The 18246-nt window shown below is 46.5% G+C and overlaps 1 protein-coding gene across 2 annotated transcripts in view; it reads left to right on the top strand.

The window, feature by feature from the left end:
- The window catches only part of INPP5D (inositol polyphosphate-5-phosphatase D), a 52359-nt gene that overhangs the window by 21734 nt on the left and 12379 nt on the right, over positions 1 to 18246 (top strand). For both annotated transcript variants that reach the window (XM_040567663.1, XM_040567661.1), the window contains exons 3-14: positions 2889 to 3039; positions 5286 to 5457; positions 6712 to 6852; positions 11637 to 11724; positions 12306 to 12386; positions 12598 to 12669; positions 12949 to 13072; positions 14203 to 14309; positions 14834 to 14936; positions 15768 to 15964; positions 16769 to 16886; positions 17378 to 17474. In XM_040567663.1, coding sequence (XP_040423597.1) covers positions 2889 to 3039; positions 5286 to 5457; positions 6712 to 6852; positions 11637 to 11724; positions 12306 to 12386; positions 12598 to 12669; positions 12949 to 13072; positions 14203 to 14309; positions 14834 to 14936; positions 15768 to 15964; positions 16769 to 16886; positions 17378 to 17474 — 1451 coding nt within the window. The remainder of the gene's footprint in view (positions 1 to 2888; positions 3040 to 5285; positions 5458 to 6711; positions 6853 to 11636; positions 11725 to 12305; positions 12387 to 12597; positions 12670 to 12948; positions 13073 to 14202; positions 14310 to 14833; positions 14937 to 15767; positions 15965 to 16768; positions 16887 to 17377; positions 17475 to 18246) is intronic.

Raw genomic sequence — 18246 nt, 5'->3', positions numbered from 1 at the left:
ACGCGTTCAGCTCCCTGCTGAATTCTGTCCTAACATGAAAGTGCTGTCCTTTATGTTTGCTGTGCACAGTGGGAATGGGTCCTTTTTGCCCTGAATGTGCTGTGGAAGGAGGGCACTTGGAGGAGCTGGGATGGAGACTGGCTCTCTTTGGGAAGGAGCAGCTGGATCCAGATGCATCCAATTCCCAGTTACTCCACATGGCAGGGGTGCAGCTTGGAGCAGGGCAAGTGAAGGCTGGGGTGGCCACGAGTCCCAGTTATCCATGAGAGAGGAGATGGCTGGGTTCATGCATGTGGCTGAAGCCCGCGTGCCTGAGCCAAGCTGCCAGAAATAAGGTGCGTAATGGCCAGGCCTCTCTGCATGTCTGTTCCTGCACGTGAGCCAGGGTTTATTGCCTCTCTGGGGAAATTGAGCTGGACCACAGGCTTTGGTCCACTCCTGAAATGCAAGGCTATGAGTTTAGAGGAAGGAGGCCTCTTATAAAATGCTGCTGCTTCTGGTTACCACAGAGACCAGGATGGTTTTGGAGACTGAACTCTCCTTGGCAGCAAAAAGTGCTAATTCAGCCTTTCCTCCCACTTACATCAAGGCTCCGTTTGTCCTGAAGAGAGCTGCGCAGGGCATGCTGTTGTCTTGCAGGAGCTGAGAGGCAAAACAAGGCTGGATGCGGCAGCGTTTGGGCATTGGGGTGGGAGGGATGCTGTGCAGGAGCGGGATGGCTCACCCCCACGTCAGGGGAGGTCAGGGAAGCAGGCAAACAGCGAGGCCTTTGGAAAGTGAAGTAGGAGTGTGAAGACAAGTTTGGAAAGAGGAGGAGTGGGGGCAGGCTGCAGTGATCCAAGAGGTGGGGGAGAGCTCTGACAGCAAAGCTTTCCTCTTGCAAAGATCTAGAAGGCAAACCCCGACCCACCCTGTTTACCCTCTAAGTGTTTTAGGGTCTCAGTGCATGCTCTCATGGGCCTGCTGCCTTCTTCCAGGTGCCCTTCGGGGTAGCTCAGGGCAAAACAAAAACATAATCCACTGTTTGCCCAAGCACTGCCTCAATGCTGAATGTGCCGTTTTCCAGAATACGAGAAGAATAAATCTTGCTAAACGCAGGAACACCTGGGAGGCTGTGCAGGCAGAGCTCTCAAGCATCATACGCGTTTGTTAGGAAAATTTTTTGCTGTGCCTTTAAAGGCATGCGGGTATAGTTAAAACAGAAAGACAGGCCTGAGGGTAGTGAAGGCTTCAAATGTGGTTCAGCATTGAAAGCTTTGTCCTCATTTTTGGCCAGAGATTTTACTCTTTGAGGAAAAGCTGAAAAGAAATCTTGTTGCTAGGACTCACTGAAGACATTTTTCTGTTGTGCTCACTTAAGGCTTGTGTCAGCGTTTCTCCTGTTTAATCTCTTGTTTTTAATGAATTTGTCTTTAAAAAAGGTTCACAGATAATAAGAGATTGGGCAAACAAATGGCAGGTAAATAAGCCTGTTCAAACTTGCGTTAAAACTTACGTATGTTAATTTTTACAGCCAATTGTTGCAAGCAAAAAGAAATGAATGTGTCCTGCCTGTCTCTAGCCAGAATGTCTCAAGAATGGCTGCATAACGAGTTATTTCAGATTGCAGGCTTAAGCAACTAAACCATAAACAAGTTTCTTGTGCAAAATCTGGCTGTATACATGTAAAATAGTGCAAGTCAAGCCTGCCACTAGCATCATCTGGTATTTCTTTTGGTTGCCCGCTACTGCTGTGTCCGCAGGTGTGAACGCTTCCCAGTGTTGCTCTGGAAAGCAGCTACCCCCCGCGGTCCTGCCCCTGTCCTTGATGTTCTGCTGCACATGCAGGTGGGGCTTGCTTGTATTGGCTTCTCTGGGAAAACCTCTCGTCCAGAAAGAGCACGCCCCATGAGGGGTGATCAGAGCTTCTGTTAAGGGTTTGCATAATCCTTAAGTGCAGTTTTGGAGATAATACGCTGCTCTTTCGTGTCAGTAGGCAGGGAGGTCTGTGCAGAGCCGTGACAAAGCATTTCTCTGCCCTGGGTATGGCCCTTGGTTGGAGCAAAGTAGCAGGATTGTAGGGATGGCTGCTGTTCCTGCTTTGCAAACCCAACAGATTTACCGTTCACAGCAACTTCGGATATATAGATACAATTGCTCTAAAATTTTGCCTCTGCAAATGTCTAAAACCTTATTCCCTATATTTGCCATTTACAAGTATCTATTTCTTGAGATTGGTGGCCAGGGCTGTGCTAGAAACAGGTTTAGTCATAGTTAAAATTCAGCTGGCAAGCTCAGTGTCATGCCTGCCTGATGCATTCACAGTGCTATCTGTGTCCTTAGCTTCCAAAATCTTCATCTGAGCACCTTTTTTTCACACGACAGTGCCTTGCCAGCTTGTTTCATTTGAACGTAGCTCTGAGCTTTTGAATCCTGGAAGGAATAGGATGCTAACGTCTAGATTTAGACATGTTTATCTTGCAATTTCGCAGAAAAATTCTTCCTGGATGCCACAAAATACAAGATAGTCCAGGGGTTTGTGCTCAGCAGAAGAGGGAATGCAAAAAATTAATCTGGGAGAATTCTTTGTTTTTAACGATTTCTTCTGCTTTGATGCCAAGCACACTGAATCAAGCAAGAGAGCTCTTCCATTTGGCTTCACTGAACCTTTGAGGCTGCCATTTTTGCTGAGACTGGCTGGAATGTGTGTGCATATCTGTTTCTGTTTGCACTGCAAGTGTTGTTCCACATAGAGCCAGTGGTCTGATGGGCAGGAAGAGCTGGGCTGGCTTTCTCTGGACAGTGAGCGTGGGTTTTGCTCTCTATATGGCTTTGTTTTTCCCTTGTGAGGAGCAGCATTTCTGTGGTAGGAAATCCCAGGCCATGACAGCCTCTGTGTTTTGTTTCAGGCATCAGAGGGTGTTCCCGTGAAGTATTTTGAGAACTTGGAGGAACTGATAGAATTTTACAAGAAAGAGAACATGGGTCTGGTATGGCACCTCAAATATCCAGTGCCGCGAGAAGAGGAAGAAGCTCCAGATGAGCCAGAGGAGGATGCTGGTAAGAAGCCCACGATGTGACTCGATGAGGCAGACCCTTGACACTTACTCTGGACTGGAGGTGGTTGTACTGGCAGGAGGATTAGAGGATGTTGTGTAACAAAACTGGTGCAGGGCACAGAGAGACCTGAGCTGTCAAGACCTTGAGGCAGTGCATCCCCATGGCCCCAGAGAGGTACTGCATCTGGAGCAACACTAGCTCCCTGAGGGAATACACTGAGGCTCTCTGCAGAGTATATTGTCCTGGGTGCAGGGCTGACTAATCTGTTGTCCTTCACCTGGGCTCAGACTGGGTTAGGTTCAGCCGTCTCGTGTCTCTGCACCTCTCTCCCTGCACTGCAGCCATAGGACTGCTGTCCCAGCAGCAGAGGTGCTCCCCTAGAGACTTGGATCACGTCTCTCTGCACTGCATCTGCCTGCAGTTGCTGTGGGTCTTGGACCCTCTGAAACTCAGCCCCCCTTTTCTGCTCTGATCTAGAGGAAGTCTCTAACCATCATAGCCAGAGGGCACACATCCCACAGTGGCAGACAGTCTAGCTCTCTGTATAGAGGCAGATGTATGATGAAGAGGTGTGACTGGCATCATCCCAAATGTTATATATGAAATGTCACTGTGAGTTCCTGACACTCACTGGTCTAGGTTCGTTCCTTGGATTTTTTTTCCTAGATCATCCCTTGGATCTGTCATTGTTCTCCTAAATCCCAGGGGAAGGTCGTGCCCACAGAGGCATCCTTCCTGGCCTTTCTGATGTCTGTCCGGAAATTATGTGCATTACAATAAAAATTGCCTGAAGGACTTGCTCCCCATGACAGACAGGCATCTTCACTAAAACAGATTGATATGCCTGCGTACGTTTGTGCAATCCAATGGATCTCTAATAGGAGCTGAAAGATTTTGCTTTGCAATTATCATGAAGAAACAGAACAAAATTTTGCAAAGCTGCTCAGGAAAGATGTTCCTGTTTTTTGGCCAGCTGCATTAAATCTCCTGCTCTCAGGGCGGGGGAGGGAACTACAGCAAAAATAATACACAGAGAAGCAAGCAGCAGGGAGTGAAGTTCTAGCCAAGACTAAGAACCTTTAGATGGAGAGATATTAGCACGTGGGCTGGGCCATTTATATACAGAATTTAATTTTGTAAGGCTTTTGGTGCCATCATCCTGGAACCATGTAGGGCCTATAGATGCCTGCCCGTCTTAAGCACAGAACTGCAGAGGTGCCTCTGTCTGCAGACGAGCACCCAGATACCCCACAGATGCACTGCTCAGCAATGCTGTTGCTCAGTGTTGTGGTAGCTCTGTGAGTCACAGCTTCTGCCCAGGAGCAAAGGATCAGTTCTTTGATGGTGTGGTTTTTTTAATAATGAAAATTCGACCATTAGGAATAACAAAAAAAAAAAAAAAAAAAAACCACTCACAACTCTTGGTCAACTTATGGTCAGAATTTTTAGGTGGTGTGTGGTGCCAGGAGTTGGACTCGATGATCCTTATGGGTCCATTCCACCTTGGGATATTCTGTGATTCTGACTCAACCAGCTACATAGGACAGGCATAACAAAGTGCTGGAGCAGTAGGTATGAAAAGAAGGGCAACAAGGGTTGGGATAAATGGAGAGGCCCACTCTTCTCCCAGGAAAGGGAAGGATAGTATGCTGAGCAGCAAGATGACAGGGGTCTGAGAGAGCAGAAAAACACATTTCCAACTGGATGGCTACAGGACAAGGCAGGGTATTCAGTCCCTCTGTATTGCATTACATTTTCTCCATCCATGTCTGCTTACTTCAGCTGTCTGCTTCTTTCCATTAGCAGCTTCTGGTGCTCCTCCTAACATGCCCCTCCATCCGTTCTGCCCCAGCAGCACATCTCCATGATAACAGTAATGATATGGATGAGGTACAGCTATGCTTTCTAAGCATTATATTCATAGTAACTAATTAGCCTTCATAGCTGCTCTGCAGATGGAACAGTCAGGGTGGCTTGGGTAAGGCTGTACTGCAAGGCAGAGCACGAGTGCACAGGAGGTCCAAGCCTGGTGGCTCAGCCTGTTGGTCTCACATCACTGAGTGAGGGTATGACTGCGCCAGTATCGAGCACCGAGCTTTCCAGCTGTGGAACCGCAGGCCTTTCAGAAGGGATGGTTTCTGCAGTGACTGCTACTGTGGTGCAAACTCTGCCCTGCCTGTGGGAGAGGGGGATGTGGTCACATTGCTGTGCTGGGATGACTGTGCCTGTCCCTTCCTCCTTGTTAGACCTGGTACCCACGCCTCCTATCCTGCCCCCGCGCAATATCCTCATGGCATTACCAAGCAGCGAGACGAAGGATGTGTCTTCTCTCCCTGAAAACTCCAGGGTGGCAGATATCAACAAACTGTCCCTTTCTGAGACACTACTCCAGCGACTGCAGTACCAGGACACAAGCAGGTGAGGCTGGCAAGTCACAAGCAGCAGAATCAGCCTTTAGTCCAGCTCTGTACTGTCTGGAGTCTCTCAAATAGGTCCCCAGCTGTCCCAAAGATTCAGCCAAAGTACTCTTCATTTACACTAATGAATAGAGAACAGACTGAGATCTATGGTGCGTTGGCTACACCTTATGGTCAAGCTGTCATCTAGAAAAGATACTTTTTTGAAGTATTAAAATCAACGATAGACTTTCTCCACCAAGTTATAGTTTTTGTATGAAGTGTGGTGATATCTGACAGAATGTGGTATACTATCCCTGCACCTAAACTACAGATTGAATCAGGAGCCATCAGCAAGTCCTCAAAAAGAATAAACTGCTGTGTGGATTTCCAGGTGCTCAAAGTGATTTATTGCAGCTACAGGTCTGACTCACATTGTCCGACATGCTAGCTGTGTCAAATCTGGGCATCCACTAAAGCCTTAGAGGAAGCTTTGTGACATTTAATGGTCAGATCTGCAAAACTAAAAAAAATAATAATAATCAGAAGGCATGCTTGTGGGCAGGGCAGTGGGAGGCTGGGTGAGCAAACAGTGGTAGTGTATGGCAGCACAGGTCCTGATGTGGTCAGCAAGTAGCAGCTGGCTCACTGGGAGAAACCCAGTTTTGGTTGGCTGCCTGCACCACTTCATCTGCTGTCAGCCAGCTGGGACTTTCTGCATTTGTCAGAGCACAGGACAGCACATACAGTCTGCTTGGTTCATCCCTTCTTGTGGTGCTGGAGTCCAGGCACCACAGAGGCCGTTCTTCCCATACAGCTCTGCAGTCTCTGCAGCCCTCAAGACTGTTTTGGAATAAAGCCTTCTAAGTGGGATATGATGAGATGAAAAGGGGTCTTCATCTCCCCAGAATCCCCAAATTGTCAACTATTAGCTACCTCTCAGCAGCCTGGTTTCACCTTCCAGGGCTGATGATCTGCCTGTGGCTTTGGCAAAGCTAGGCATCACAAGACCTCCCCTGGCATGAGCGCTCAGCAGTCGGGAAGGAGAGAATTTAGGGTGGTGAAGGGGAGAGAGGAGAAGGTATCAGCAGTGTGGGGAGGGATCCATAGTCCAATTCTGAGAATCACATATTTGAACTGAAATCCAAGGCACACTGCCCCCATCTGTCTGTGCTGGCAGTGGATGTTTCAGAGAAGAAAAAAAAAAAAAAACTATAAAGCTGCCTAATATTTGGGAGCAGAGAGCTGTTTTTTGACTTTTATGTTTCTTTCCCAGTGTCTCTGATGAGCATCTTAAGCTCATCCAGGATTACCTGCGAGTTCACATCATCAGTGACTTTGAGATGGTGCAGACTGGCTCAAGCAATCTTCCCCAGCTGAAGAAACTGCTTACGCTTCTTTGCAAAGGACTCTTCAGGTAATTACAGGCTGATTTTCAGAGATAACAGTATAATGCGGTAATGCTGTAGCTTAATGTAGGTGCCACATGCATGCATTCAGAACCTGCATTGCTGGCATAGTAAACCTGCTTACCCTCAAAAACATTGTATTTGGATCTCATGACCTGTGATTCTGGCCCAAAGATGTGAAATCTATGTAAAAAAGACACAGCTCTGACAGTTTACCTGTAGGTGGTTTCAGTCAGCAGAGTTTTTAGTGGAGGGCTTTTTTTCTTTGTTTAGAAAGAAAAAAAGCAAAAAATGCACTATAACTGATTAACTGCATAATTTGGTAATGCATAAATGACACCCACAGAATTGTCAAGCACAAGTTGTTTATGGAAACAAGCACATATTGGTGTATAGTTATGTTTTAAACACTGATTTTCTTTCCCACTAAAGCATTGTGAACCTGGAGCAATTCCACTGATGTCAGTAAAGTCCAGCTCAAAGGAAAAGAGAAATAAGCCTAAGACTCTACAAATTTTACCTTTCCCATTTATAGTCCTTCCAGGCCCCAAATAGGAAAACTCCAATACGGAACTAAAACCTTGCAGAACTCCCTATATTTTCTCTGGTGGAAAGATGTGATTTCCCCTCTTTGCTGCTTTTGTAAGCAAATGAGGTTAGCACACACTGTCACAAAGATGTTAAAGAAAGCACCCTATGGCAGAGGGCCCACTTCCACATTTTTATGTGTGGCTTGCAATATCCTTCTCTCCAAAGTATTTAGAAGTGAGGCTGGTAGTGCTGCTGCCCTGGTCTTGTACTCCTAGAGCTCACCAAGGCTAAAATGAGCTAAAATGAGCTAAAATGAGGGTAGGATACTGGTGATCTGCTTAGCATTAACCCATGCACAGAAGGCAGAGAGTGAGTGACGTTCTTAGCTGCCTGGGACCACAATTACTCCCCTGAAGACGTGGGTGGGCACACTGCACATTTTACCAGGCGAAGGGCGAGGCGTATGCAGCCCTGCTACTTCTGCCAGAAGCCAGCCACCCACAGATGAGCCCCAGCAGGACTGAGAATGGGCTGTACAAAGAGCTGCCCTTCTTCTGCACCCTGTGTGAGAGTTTTTGCTTCTCTACGCCCACATGGGGGAGACCCAGGTGGCCAGCTAAGAATAAATCTGATCAATGGAAACTAAAATCTAATGAAATCACAAGTGAAAGTTTTGTGCTGCTAAAATATTTCCAGTACTGCTGTTCTGATGATGGCTGGCTTTTTCCATTTCCAACTTATTTTCCTTCACCTTCTCTGGGTTTCATAACCCTCAGAAATGTGCATGGGATGGCAAGAAAGAAAGAGATGCAACAGGTTCACAGTCCTCTACAGTGCCAGGACAACTTTTACGTTTCCAGATTTTCTGTAGGATTTTTGGTGGCTAGACTTTGCAAAGCATCATCCTCAAACAGATCTGGGTCAGTTCTTCTGCAGTTCTTCCTGCTGATCACAGGGGCACAGCACCACCAGACACAGCAAGGGACAAGCAGCCTGCCCTCCACCCCTTTAGTGGCTGCATGTAGTTCTGAAAATGTTACATCCTCGTGGAATGCTCCTCCTCTCCAGCGTTTTCTCCCCAGTTCTGACTTATTATCTGCCCCTTATTTCAGTCAGATGGAGCTGCCTTCCCATTTTCTTTTTCATGAGTGTCTAATAGATACGGGTTCTGTTTTCAGTCTCAGACAGATCTGTCTGGGGGACCTCTCTGCTGCTGTTCCAGTTGTCCCATGAATCTGTACCATCCTGCCAAGCTGCTTGTTTAGCTTGAGTCAGCTAATCGTCATGCTTTGACATTGTACTGTTTTGTGCAGAATCTCTGAGATTGTCTGGGGCTTTATGTTCCTTCCCTCATCAGACTTCTGAACTCAAATTCAATCAGTGGCATTACCTAAATTTAGTTTTTATTTACCTCAGCTTTCTTCAGCCATGCAAGGACTCCAGCTGAAGGTACCGATAATTCATGTGTTGCCAGGCTGTCTCCTCTTTTCCTTTAGTAATGTTCTATTTCATTATTTTCACAATATTTAGGGTTAGGTTAAAAAAAATGGCACAGTTTGAGCCCTTTCACTGGAGTTTAAGCACCTTTGCGTTTCCTGGCACTGCTGAGGATTAAGAGTGAGCAAGCAGACACTGTGCCTGAGCTGACCCTGAGCCAGGGTGCTTCGCTGTGAAGCTGGTTTTTGCAATGCTGTATTCTGGCTTCTTGCAGTCTCCCAGAGCCCAGCTGTGCCATCTTCTGGGTTACTCTCAGGCACCAGGATGTTGCCATCACTGTGAAAACAGCATCCCAGTGCGCTTTGACTGACTCACCTCCATGTTTTCTTAGCGGGATGTGGGCAAGCAGTGACTGCTGGCCTTAGCAAGGTAGTGGGGATGCAGATTAGAGCTGCTCGGGAGTTAGGAGAGGAACACAGCTTATGGTGCACGTGAGGTTAGGAGAGGAACTGGACCAACTGCTTGTGAACTCCACGTGCATTTCCCTGTTTGTGTATTATCCACGGGCAGGTGCAGGGCTCATTTCTGAACTCGAGCACAAGTGGGCCACAGCAGACCAGAATTGCAAAGTGTTGTTTGTGATCTCTTCTTCTCACCCCCCTCACCGCTGATCCCTGATTAATTCAGCAAGGACCAGACCCTAGTGTGCATTAAAGATACTGAAGGCTGGATTTAACTCTGCTGGAAGTTGCTCCCACCTTCTAGGGCTAGCTGTGGCCAGGGGGTCAGGACAGCCATGGCACATCTTCTTATCAGAGCCCAGGGGACAGCAGAGCAACCCTCCTGGGAGAGGCTTTTTTCTTCGGTGGCTCGTATACTAAAATTGAAGCAGAGCAGAAACTTGTAAAGCTGATGGGTACTTTTGTAAAGTATTCAGTGCTAAAATAAATTGTCATACAAGGGTTTCCTTAGTCGGGAGAATCCTCCAGGGGCTGGAAAGCTGATTTGTGGAGAGCTTAACACCAGTGCAACAAGGAGTGGGGAGATCCCATGTGAGTGGACTTTGTTCAGAGTGCCCTACCAATGAAAAGCCCTAATAGTGGCCTATTCAGTCTGTCACTGTGTGAAGCTATCATTTGGTCATCAATCACAGCTCTGCAGATGCCTCTTTATTCCTCCTCACTGGATAATTTCCACATGGAGCTTTTAAGGTAGTTTTCCAAGCACTTGTGATACGAGCAGTTGTGCAATTGTATCTGGACACACAGGCTTCTGACACTTCAATAAAGATCGCTACGTGTATTTCCTTTATACTATCAAGAGAAGAAAACAAAAGTGCAATTCAAACCACTTTGTGGTTTTGTTGAGTTCGAACGCCTGCAGATGCTCTTCCCCCATCCTGACAGCCACACTACATATTGCACCATAAAGTAAACAGAGGGCAGTTTTCCCATGAGAAATCTTCTCTGAACTGGTTCAAGCAGCTGCTGCTCTGTGTTTTCGAGAGATGGGCTATATGTCCTGCACTTTCGGTCACAGTAAATATCCTGTTGTTCTTTCAAAACTGAATTTAACCCAGTGCTCTTGCAACTGCCTGCTGCCTCAGGGGGCCTGACTTTGTGCCCACAGAAATCAATGGGAGTCTTGGCTTTGGGGGCCAGAGCATTCTGCAGTGACATTGGCTCTAGTTGATCCAAAGCTGAATATTGGTGTTGCAGGACTAGGTTTAGTGGATCCAGCAGGTTCCTAAATGTGCCTTGTACTTCTGTTGCTCTGTGGCAAAGGCTTTCAGACTGAAATTTCAAACTTGAGTGCTTAGTTTAGGTAATTAATCATCCATGGTTCAGTACCTAGACAAATATCTAATCTTCAGACTGTCAGGCACACTTTCACTTCGGAGCACTTTCCCCCAACAAACAGGGAGCAAAATCCGGTCCATGCAGACTTAGGAAAGTGAGGGAAATCATTAATATCCTCTGTTGACTAGGCACAGTGCAGGCATCCTAGCACTGCTCCCCACCATCACCTTCCTTTTGACCTGCACTCCCTGTGTGCTCTTTCCATGATAAGTCTTGTCATTATCAGACCGTGGCTTCTGTGCCAAATTCATATAACAGCGGTTTGACAAATGAGCATCCTGTGGAATATAATTGGGAAATGCTGAAGGAATCTCATTGTAACTCGCAAAAGGTTCCCGTCCAAGAGATTAAAGGCTGGCTCTTCCACCCGCTCGCTGCGCCCAGAGCCTTTGTCATGTGAGCTGAAAAATCTGAGAATGAGTTTCCTCTTCGCCAGTGAGCCCAGCATCCTGAGTCAGTGTCAGCAGCTGTGCAAGGACTCTGCTAAACCAAGCTCCTCCTGCTGCTGGGGCATTCACAGGCTCCAGACTTTGCTGGGTTTGAGGTTTTTGAGTGCACCTTGTTCTGTCAGTTGCCGTTGTTGTGTTGATGCTGGTTTTACACAATGTCCTCTGGTGTGCCCCAGACTGGGACATCTTCCAGAGAGATGTAGGAAGTTACCATCTCCAAAGGGAACCCAGCGGAACAGCCCCTGCCCAGCTGCCGCAGGGCCAGGCCGGGTGCCTCGGTCTGATCTGCCCTCACCGGCTGTGTCGCTAGGGCACTGAGAAGCGCTCACGTCTCCCGTCCCCACAGCTCAGAGGGCAGCAAGCAGTAGGGGCTGAGAGCACAGCACGTGGCGCGAGCAGGCCTGGTGCAAATGCAGGCCTGTGGTGGCTGCTGTGCAGCCTTGTCCAAAGAGCAAGTGCTGACCTACCCAAAGACCAGCCCTCAGCCTTAGACCTCTGCCATGTCTCTGTTCCCAGTGAAGCCTCTCGGACTCTCCCTTCTCTGGAGTCCATCCAGAAGGTGTTTGAGCAGCAGCTGCACCCCGGTATCCATCAGCGCTCACAAGTAAGTCGGCCAGAAGGTGGGAAAAGGAGAACAGAGGAGTACGGGTGGCTGTCACCCAGGGAAGGGAAGGGTTCTGGGTTCACGGCAGTGACCGGTGGGGTTCAGGTGATAAATTACCACTTCTGGTCTCTTCAGCCTCTTTCTGGTTTCAGTGTAGAGGGCACACAGTGAGTTACATTCCCACAGTTTCACTTATCCCATGGTCTCCTCTGCCTGCTTCCCCTTTCTGCCCAGAGGAAAGTGCAGCAAACTGCCTGGAGGCTTCTGTCTCCCTATCCTCCCTCAGCCTGTGGGCTGGGACCACACATTTGTCCTGTAAACTCCACTTGCATGTCCAGCTGCCTGTAACTACACACAGAGTTTGTAAATTTGCCCTTTAACCCTGCCCCACTTGCAGATGTTCAGCCACACCCTGTGCTGTTGTGCTGCTCATTACAGATGAGAGTGGCAGAGGCACCAGTGCTGCTTGCCCTGTGTGCGAGGGGTTCCTGGGGTGAGACTGCTGCACTTCCAGGCCATGCTCTGTGGGTTTGGTAATCACACACCTCTCTCTCTTTTTGTTTCTATGTTGTGGTTATCAGATGCTTGGTGAAGCTAGTCCAGTCAATATTGTATCGAAACTTAACCAGCTGATCTCGCTGCTGTCTTCCATTGAAGAAAAGGTAGAGTTATATATATATATATATATATACACACAGCTATTTTATGTTACCTTCTCGTCATCTTTTGCCTTTAGTTATGCTTCTCTTATGCCTCTTGTTCATCATCAGTGCAATCCTCTGCAACAGTAAGATTTCTTTGCTCTGACTGTATTGCTCTCGGTGTAGTGTAGAATCACCAAATGCAATTCAGTACACACAGAGTCTTTTACAGGTGAAAACATTGCTGATTGAAGGTCCTGATTCAACACACCGGCGCTCCCTTATACCCCCTGTCACTTTTGAGGTAAACATTCTTCTTTAACAATGCTAATCAGAATGTGGAAGGGCAGTAAAGCAGATTTATGTCAGTATCTCAGTTTCTGGGATCTTTGCTGTGCTGCCACAGAGATAACACAGCTATTCCTGGATGTTGTTTAGCACCATTCAAATGCTTAAGAGATGTCTAGAGGGATTGGCATAACGACGCTATGTGTCTGTGAATTCAGGCAAGTGTTGCATTTTGTAATACATGTGACTGAAGTGTAGAAGAATGCTTATGAAAAATCTCTTTGTTTTCTGGTAGGTGAAAGCTGATTCTCTAGGAATTTTCTCAAAAATACATCTCAAGGTTGATGTGGAAATGGGAAAACTAATTATCAAGAGAGCTAAGGATGGTCCAGAAGACAAATTCTATACCCACAAGAAAAGTAAGATACTTAAGGTCGCAAATGTTGGACTAGATTTTTGGTCCCATGGATGATGGGGGGCGGTCTCCCTTTGACCCCACTCAGGGCAAGGTTTGGTCCAGAGTGCAGGAATGTCTGCTTGGCTCATCAGTCCAGACTGTCCATCCCCAAAGCAGCCAGCAGAGGGTAGGGAATCGATACTGGGGTAACCAACTTTCACAGGCTGTTTTAAAGGGTAAACTGTCTGGCCTCCTGGTCTAAACGAAGACAGTGAGATCAGGTTTTGATGGAAGATTCCACTTAGAGCTGGTTGCAACAGACCCATTTTCTGCTGAAAAGCAATGTCACTGGAAAAAAAACAGTCTGCATGAACATACTGACTTCTGTGATGATTTTTGATGGTAAGAAGCCAGATACTCAGTTTCAGTAGCATTGTTCAGTGAATTTCCCATTGATTTTTGTTTTTGTATGTGAATCAATATATTTACTGATGAGCAATATTAGTTTGGTCTGTAAAGACCCAATTTAAACAACTTCCCTGTGTCTCTGATGTTTCTGGACAGACAGCTCATGGAATATTTCTATTGATTTTTTTTCTTTCCCTAATCTTCCATGAACCCCACTGCCAAACACAGAAGGATTTGTTAAAGAGAAACTATGCCCTTGGGCTCTCTCCTCTATAGAAAATCAACCTGTTGCTGGTTGCGATTGATAATGTTAGTTTTCACATACAGTCTTCTCCAGCTGTTGTATGTAATTACTTAGTTGCTATTTTAAATGGGGAAGAATCACCTTTACCATCAAATAGAGTTTTACCTCCTCTTTGGCAGATGGGGAAAGAATATATGTAGGCTGGTTCAGGATACAGAGAGATTGCCTGCAGGAAGCTAAATCTTCACATCAGACTGCAGGGCTTGGTACGGACAAGAGTTCCAAGCAGGAGGGATTTTGGGGGTCCTTTTTCCTTCAAGGTCAAGATCAATTCCTATAGGGAACAGGATTAAGCAACACTAAAGTGTAGTTAGGCAGAACAAAGTAAGGCTCAAACATAAAGGACTGTGCAAGTCCTGAGCCTGGGAGCAGGGTTCTGTTAGTTTTGGTGGGATTCTAGTTTCGGTGATTGTAGCTCATGACACTTAGTCTCTGTTTAGTCTTGCAGCTCATCAAGTCCCAGAAGGTCCCTAACAAACTGGTCATCGTGCTGGAAACAGAAAAAGAAAAAACACAGCGGAAGGAATATGTTTTTTCTGATTCCAAGGTAAATACACAGCATTTCCTACTCGCCAGCCTGGATCAGGTGTCTGCATGGGATAGGTACAAAGGGCATTCCTTAGCAGAAAGAGAAACTGTTGAAAGATGGCAGTAGGCTTTGCAAAAATGAATTTTGTCCTTTTTTCTGGAAACATCCAAAAAATTAACAAAAGTACACTGTAAAGAGAGATACTGGAGACAGCAAACATGTAGGTGCTGTCACTGAGGCAAGAGAACAGAGAGTCAGAAAGCAGCGAGAGAGGAGTCTGAGGGTAGCTCCAAAAGGGCTCCTAAAGACAAACAAGAAGGAAGCTTCCTTCTGAACAGCTCAGCACTTGTTAAAATAATGCACAAGCTAAAGCGCCTAAGGAAATACCACAGGAAAGACAGCCTCTTTGAAGGTTTCAGAATGGTAGAGAGCTAGTCTGCCCTTCAAGTGTGCTGGGAGTTTCCTGGTTCAGCTAGTTTTTCAAGAGGTTATGTTGTTGGAGTTAAGCTTCTAATTAATTGTCTCTGCTCCTCCTTGTCTAGAAGAGAGAAGGGTTCTGTCAACTTCTGCAGCAAATGAAGAATAAACACTCCGAGCAACCAGAGCCTGATATGATCACCATCTTCATTGGGACCTGGAATATGGGTATGGGCTCCCTTTTGACATGGTCATTCCTTCAGACTCTTGCAAAAAAGGCCTGTGCTCACCTGCAATGCCAAGTCCAGATACCGTGTTTGTTCATGAGCAGATACATACATTAGAGATCCCAGTGGGACAGGAAGAAAGGAAGCTGATCAAAGCTGAACAAAGGATTGTTATTGTGTGTGGTTTGACATCTTCCATGGTTCTAGTCAAAAGATCATGAAGCTGGCCTAGATGGGTACTGAAAGATTCCTCTGATGGTAGGAAATGATCGCTGGCATGAGGGCGGTGCAGCAGTCTGCACCGTTACCTGTCTTGCAGAAGGGCCAGGAGCATGTCCGATAACTGCATGTCAGACACTTCTGAAGCTGACTAGGGACTGTTTGTGTCCAGTGTGGAAAGCAAGCTGAGTATCTGTGATATTTAAATAAGGTGTCAGGGTGTAGCTGAGAACAGTGGAATTTATTTTTCACATTATGGGAGAAAAGTCTGTTTCAATACTGTGAGCTTTGCTGTTTGAGCTCGCAGGTAAGGTAAAGGCAGTGGCAGACCAGCAGAACAGCCGCCAGCCTTTACCCTCAGCTAGCCTTGGCCTTGGTAAGCTAATGAAACAAGGAAGACGGTCAAAGCAGAGTCAGTCCTTATCTAAGAGTAAGGTGGAGTTAGCATCTTTGTCACCTTAGAATAGTCTGCCCTGGCTGATATGAAACTGATACAGGACAAAGCAAATGTGAAGCTTATTATTTCTGTCCCCGCATGTGTATAAATGAGTTTTTGGTGTCCTGTGTTTGAACATACGCTGACTTATTGTGGTGTTTGATTTGTTAATAAAAGGTGCTGCACCTCCCCCAAAGAAGATCTCCTCCTGGTTTCTCTCCAAGGGGCAGGGGAAGACCCGTGATGACACTGCTGACTACATTCCTCATGACATCTATGTGATTGGCACACAGGAGGATCCCCAAGGAGAGAAGGAATGGCTGGAGACCCTGAGGCAATCCCTGCAGGAAATCACCAGCATCAGCTTCAAAGTGGTGAGGGGTTATTCCAGTCATTGTGCATAACTCAGGCATAGGAGGAGAGCACACGTTGTGCAAATAAGAGACAGAGGAATAAAAAGCATTTTGCCTACTCCTCCTCTCCTTCCCTCTCCTTATTTTCATCACATTTGGCTAAGGGAAAGCAAACTGAATCTGTCTGCGGACTCCATGAAGTCCTCTCTTGGAGCTGGCTGAAGGGCATATTGCTATGGACAGTGCCCCCTCTGCCCTTCTGCCACAGCATGGCCCCTGCCATGAAGTTCCCCTGCTTGCCAGCTTGGGAGCAAGGGGCAGATGTTGAGCACCTGAGTCAAGTGGTGGTGATGTTTTGACCTTCATAAAGAAGATGATGAAAACTTTGAGCTGTAGCCTAGATCTCACCCTAGGCTATTGCACTTCCAAACCAGGATGTAACGGCACATAGGTACGATCATAAGAGAAACTGAGCATTGCTAAGACCAGGTATGGACATTTCTAAGTCTTAGTAATGTCAAGAAACAAATGTAAACATATCTGGAGGGCCACAGGAAAGCAGAACTTTTATTAATGACTCTCATGGTGATTGGAAAACTGTATTTTGTGCAAGCAAGGCAATCCAACAATTAACTAGAAGATAGCACTAGAAAATAGCAAGGTCCTTCCTCCCACCTTTGATTAAAATGACTGAGAGCAGATTCTGAGTACAGGAAGAAAAATTGTGTAGGAAGAGTACTAGAGAAGGAGTCAGGAAGACTGCAGCGACAGCACAGCTTGCAGATCTGTGAAGATTTACAACCTCTAACCTTCCCATTCCTGCAGATAGCAATCCATACCCTCTGGAACATCAGGATTGTTGTACTGGCCAAGCCAGAACATGAGAACCGGATCAGCCACATCTGCACAGACAATGTGAAGACGGGCATCGCAAACACGCTGGGTAAGGAACAGACCCTGCCGTGTCCAAACGACTGTTACCTATTCAGTCTGTGCCGATACCGTCCTTGAAATGGAACAGTTTTCTCCACAAGACTCCTTTGAGTACGCTTATGTGACGCTAGTGTTACTGAAGTTATATCCCACTAGCACCGATCATATCGTACCCTGTAAGGGAGGAAATCTGTTTGTGTGTATACTCTAGCTTATATATATATTCCCAGCAAATGCCTTTGAAAGATTGCTCTTTCTTGGGTTTCACAAAGAAATTGCACTTCTTTCGCTTCAGCTAATTTTTTTTGTTCACATCCTTTAGAAAATTTGTTACCACACTGCACGCAGCGTGTACTAATTTTTTCTCTGCTGATTAAGTCAACTTACTTCTCTTCTCCAACCTCCACTTCACTTAAGATGTGCTAGCTGCTTTTTTATCTTTGCTAGACTCATCCTGGAGGTGGATTAATCTTTTGACCTTTTTGGCTTATCTTTTCCCAGGTAATAAAGGAGCCGTGGGGGTGTCATTCATGTTTAATGGAACCTCCTTTGGGTTTGTTAACAGCCATTTGACTTCAGGGAGTGAAAAGAAACACAGGTAAAATACGTCTTCCCCCTCTCAAAAATGGATGTTGACCCAGGGTGAAATTCTCTGGGCCATGTTTGGAAGGAACCCCTGTCAGACAGCTGCGGGCATGTTTTCCTGACCCTAAACATATGTTAAATGTCTCCTCGGAATAACCTCTGCTAAACACCCTGCTTACAGTGTCACCTTTTAAATGAGCAACTTCTACTATACAGTCACACCACATGGGTGCAGGTGAAGAGAACAGCAAAATGATTTCAGCGCCAAGCGTAAAGGTCTTGCACAACACCTGTGTAACCTGTCATGCAAGCCCAGTACACGAGGAAAACAGTTCCCTGATTTACAGTGTTGTGGAGAGCTGCAGCAAGGCCATTCCCACCCAGAAATACTATGCTGAAGGGGTCTGTGTGCCTCACCCTAGGAAGTGCTGTGAGCACCAGAGCTCTGTTGCACCCTGAGGCACACCTGAGAAAGATCCTGCTGGGCAGAACATGCTGTGAGGAATACTAAGAATTATTTCCATGGTGGCTAATTTTCTATACTGAGCCCTGAAATTAATTGATGTGGTGTAGGTAGAGGTCCTGTGCAGCACAGGACTGGAAGGCAAAGATCTGACATTGGTGGGAGTTCCATGCCCATGCTGGGAGGAGCTGGAGCAGTTGGAAGGAATTGTTTTGAAAGCAAAGAGGAGCTGAAATGAAGTCATTTGCCTTGCCATCTTTCCTGGTCCAGGACCCAGAAAACAGATGGTGTGGGATTTCTGCACAGGGTCTTTCCCACTGAT

Source organism: Cygnus olor, chromosome 9 (assembly GCF_009769625.2).
Source record: "Cygnus olor isolate bCygOlo1 chromosome 9, bCygOlo1.pri.v2, whole genome shotgun sequence".
Classification (NCBI taxonomy): domain Eukaryota; kingdom Metazoa; phylum Chordata; class Aves; order Anseriformes; family Anatidae; genus Cygnus; species Cygnus olor.
This window is presented reverse-complemented; position numbering and strand designations above follow the sequence as displayed.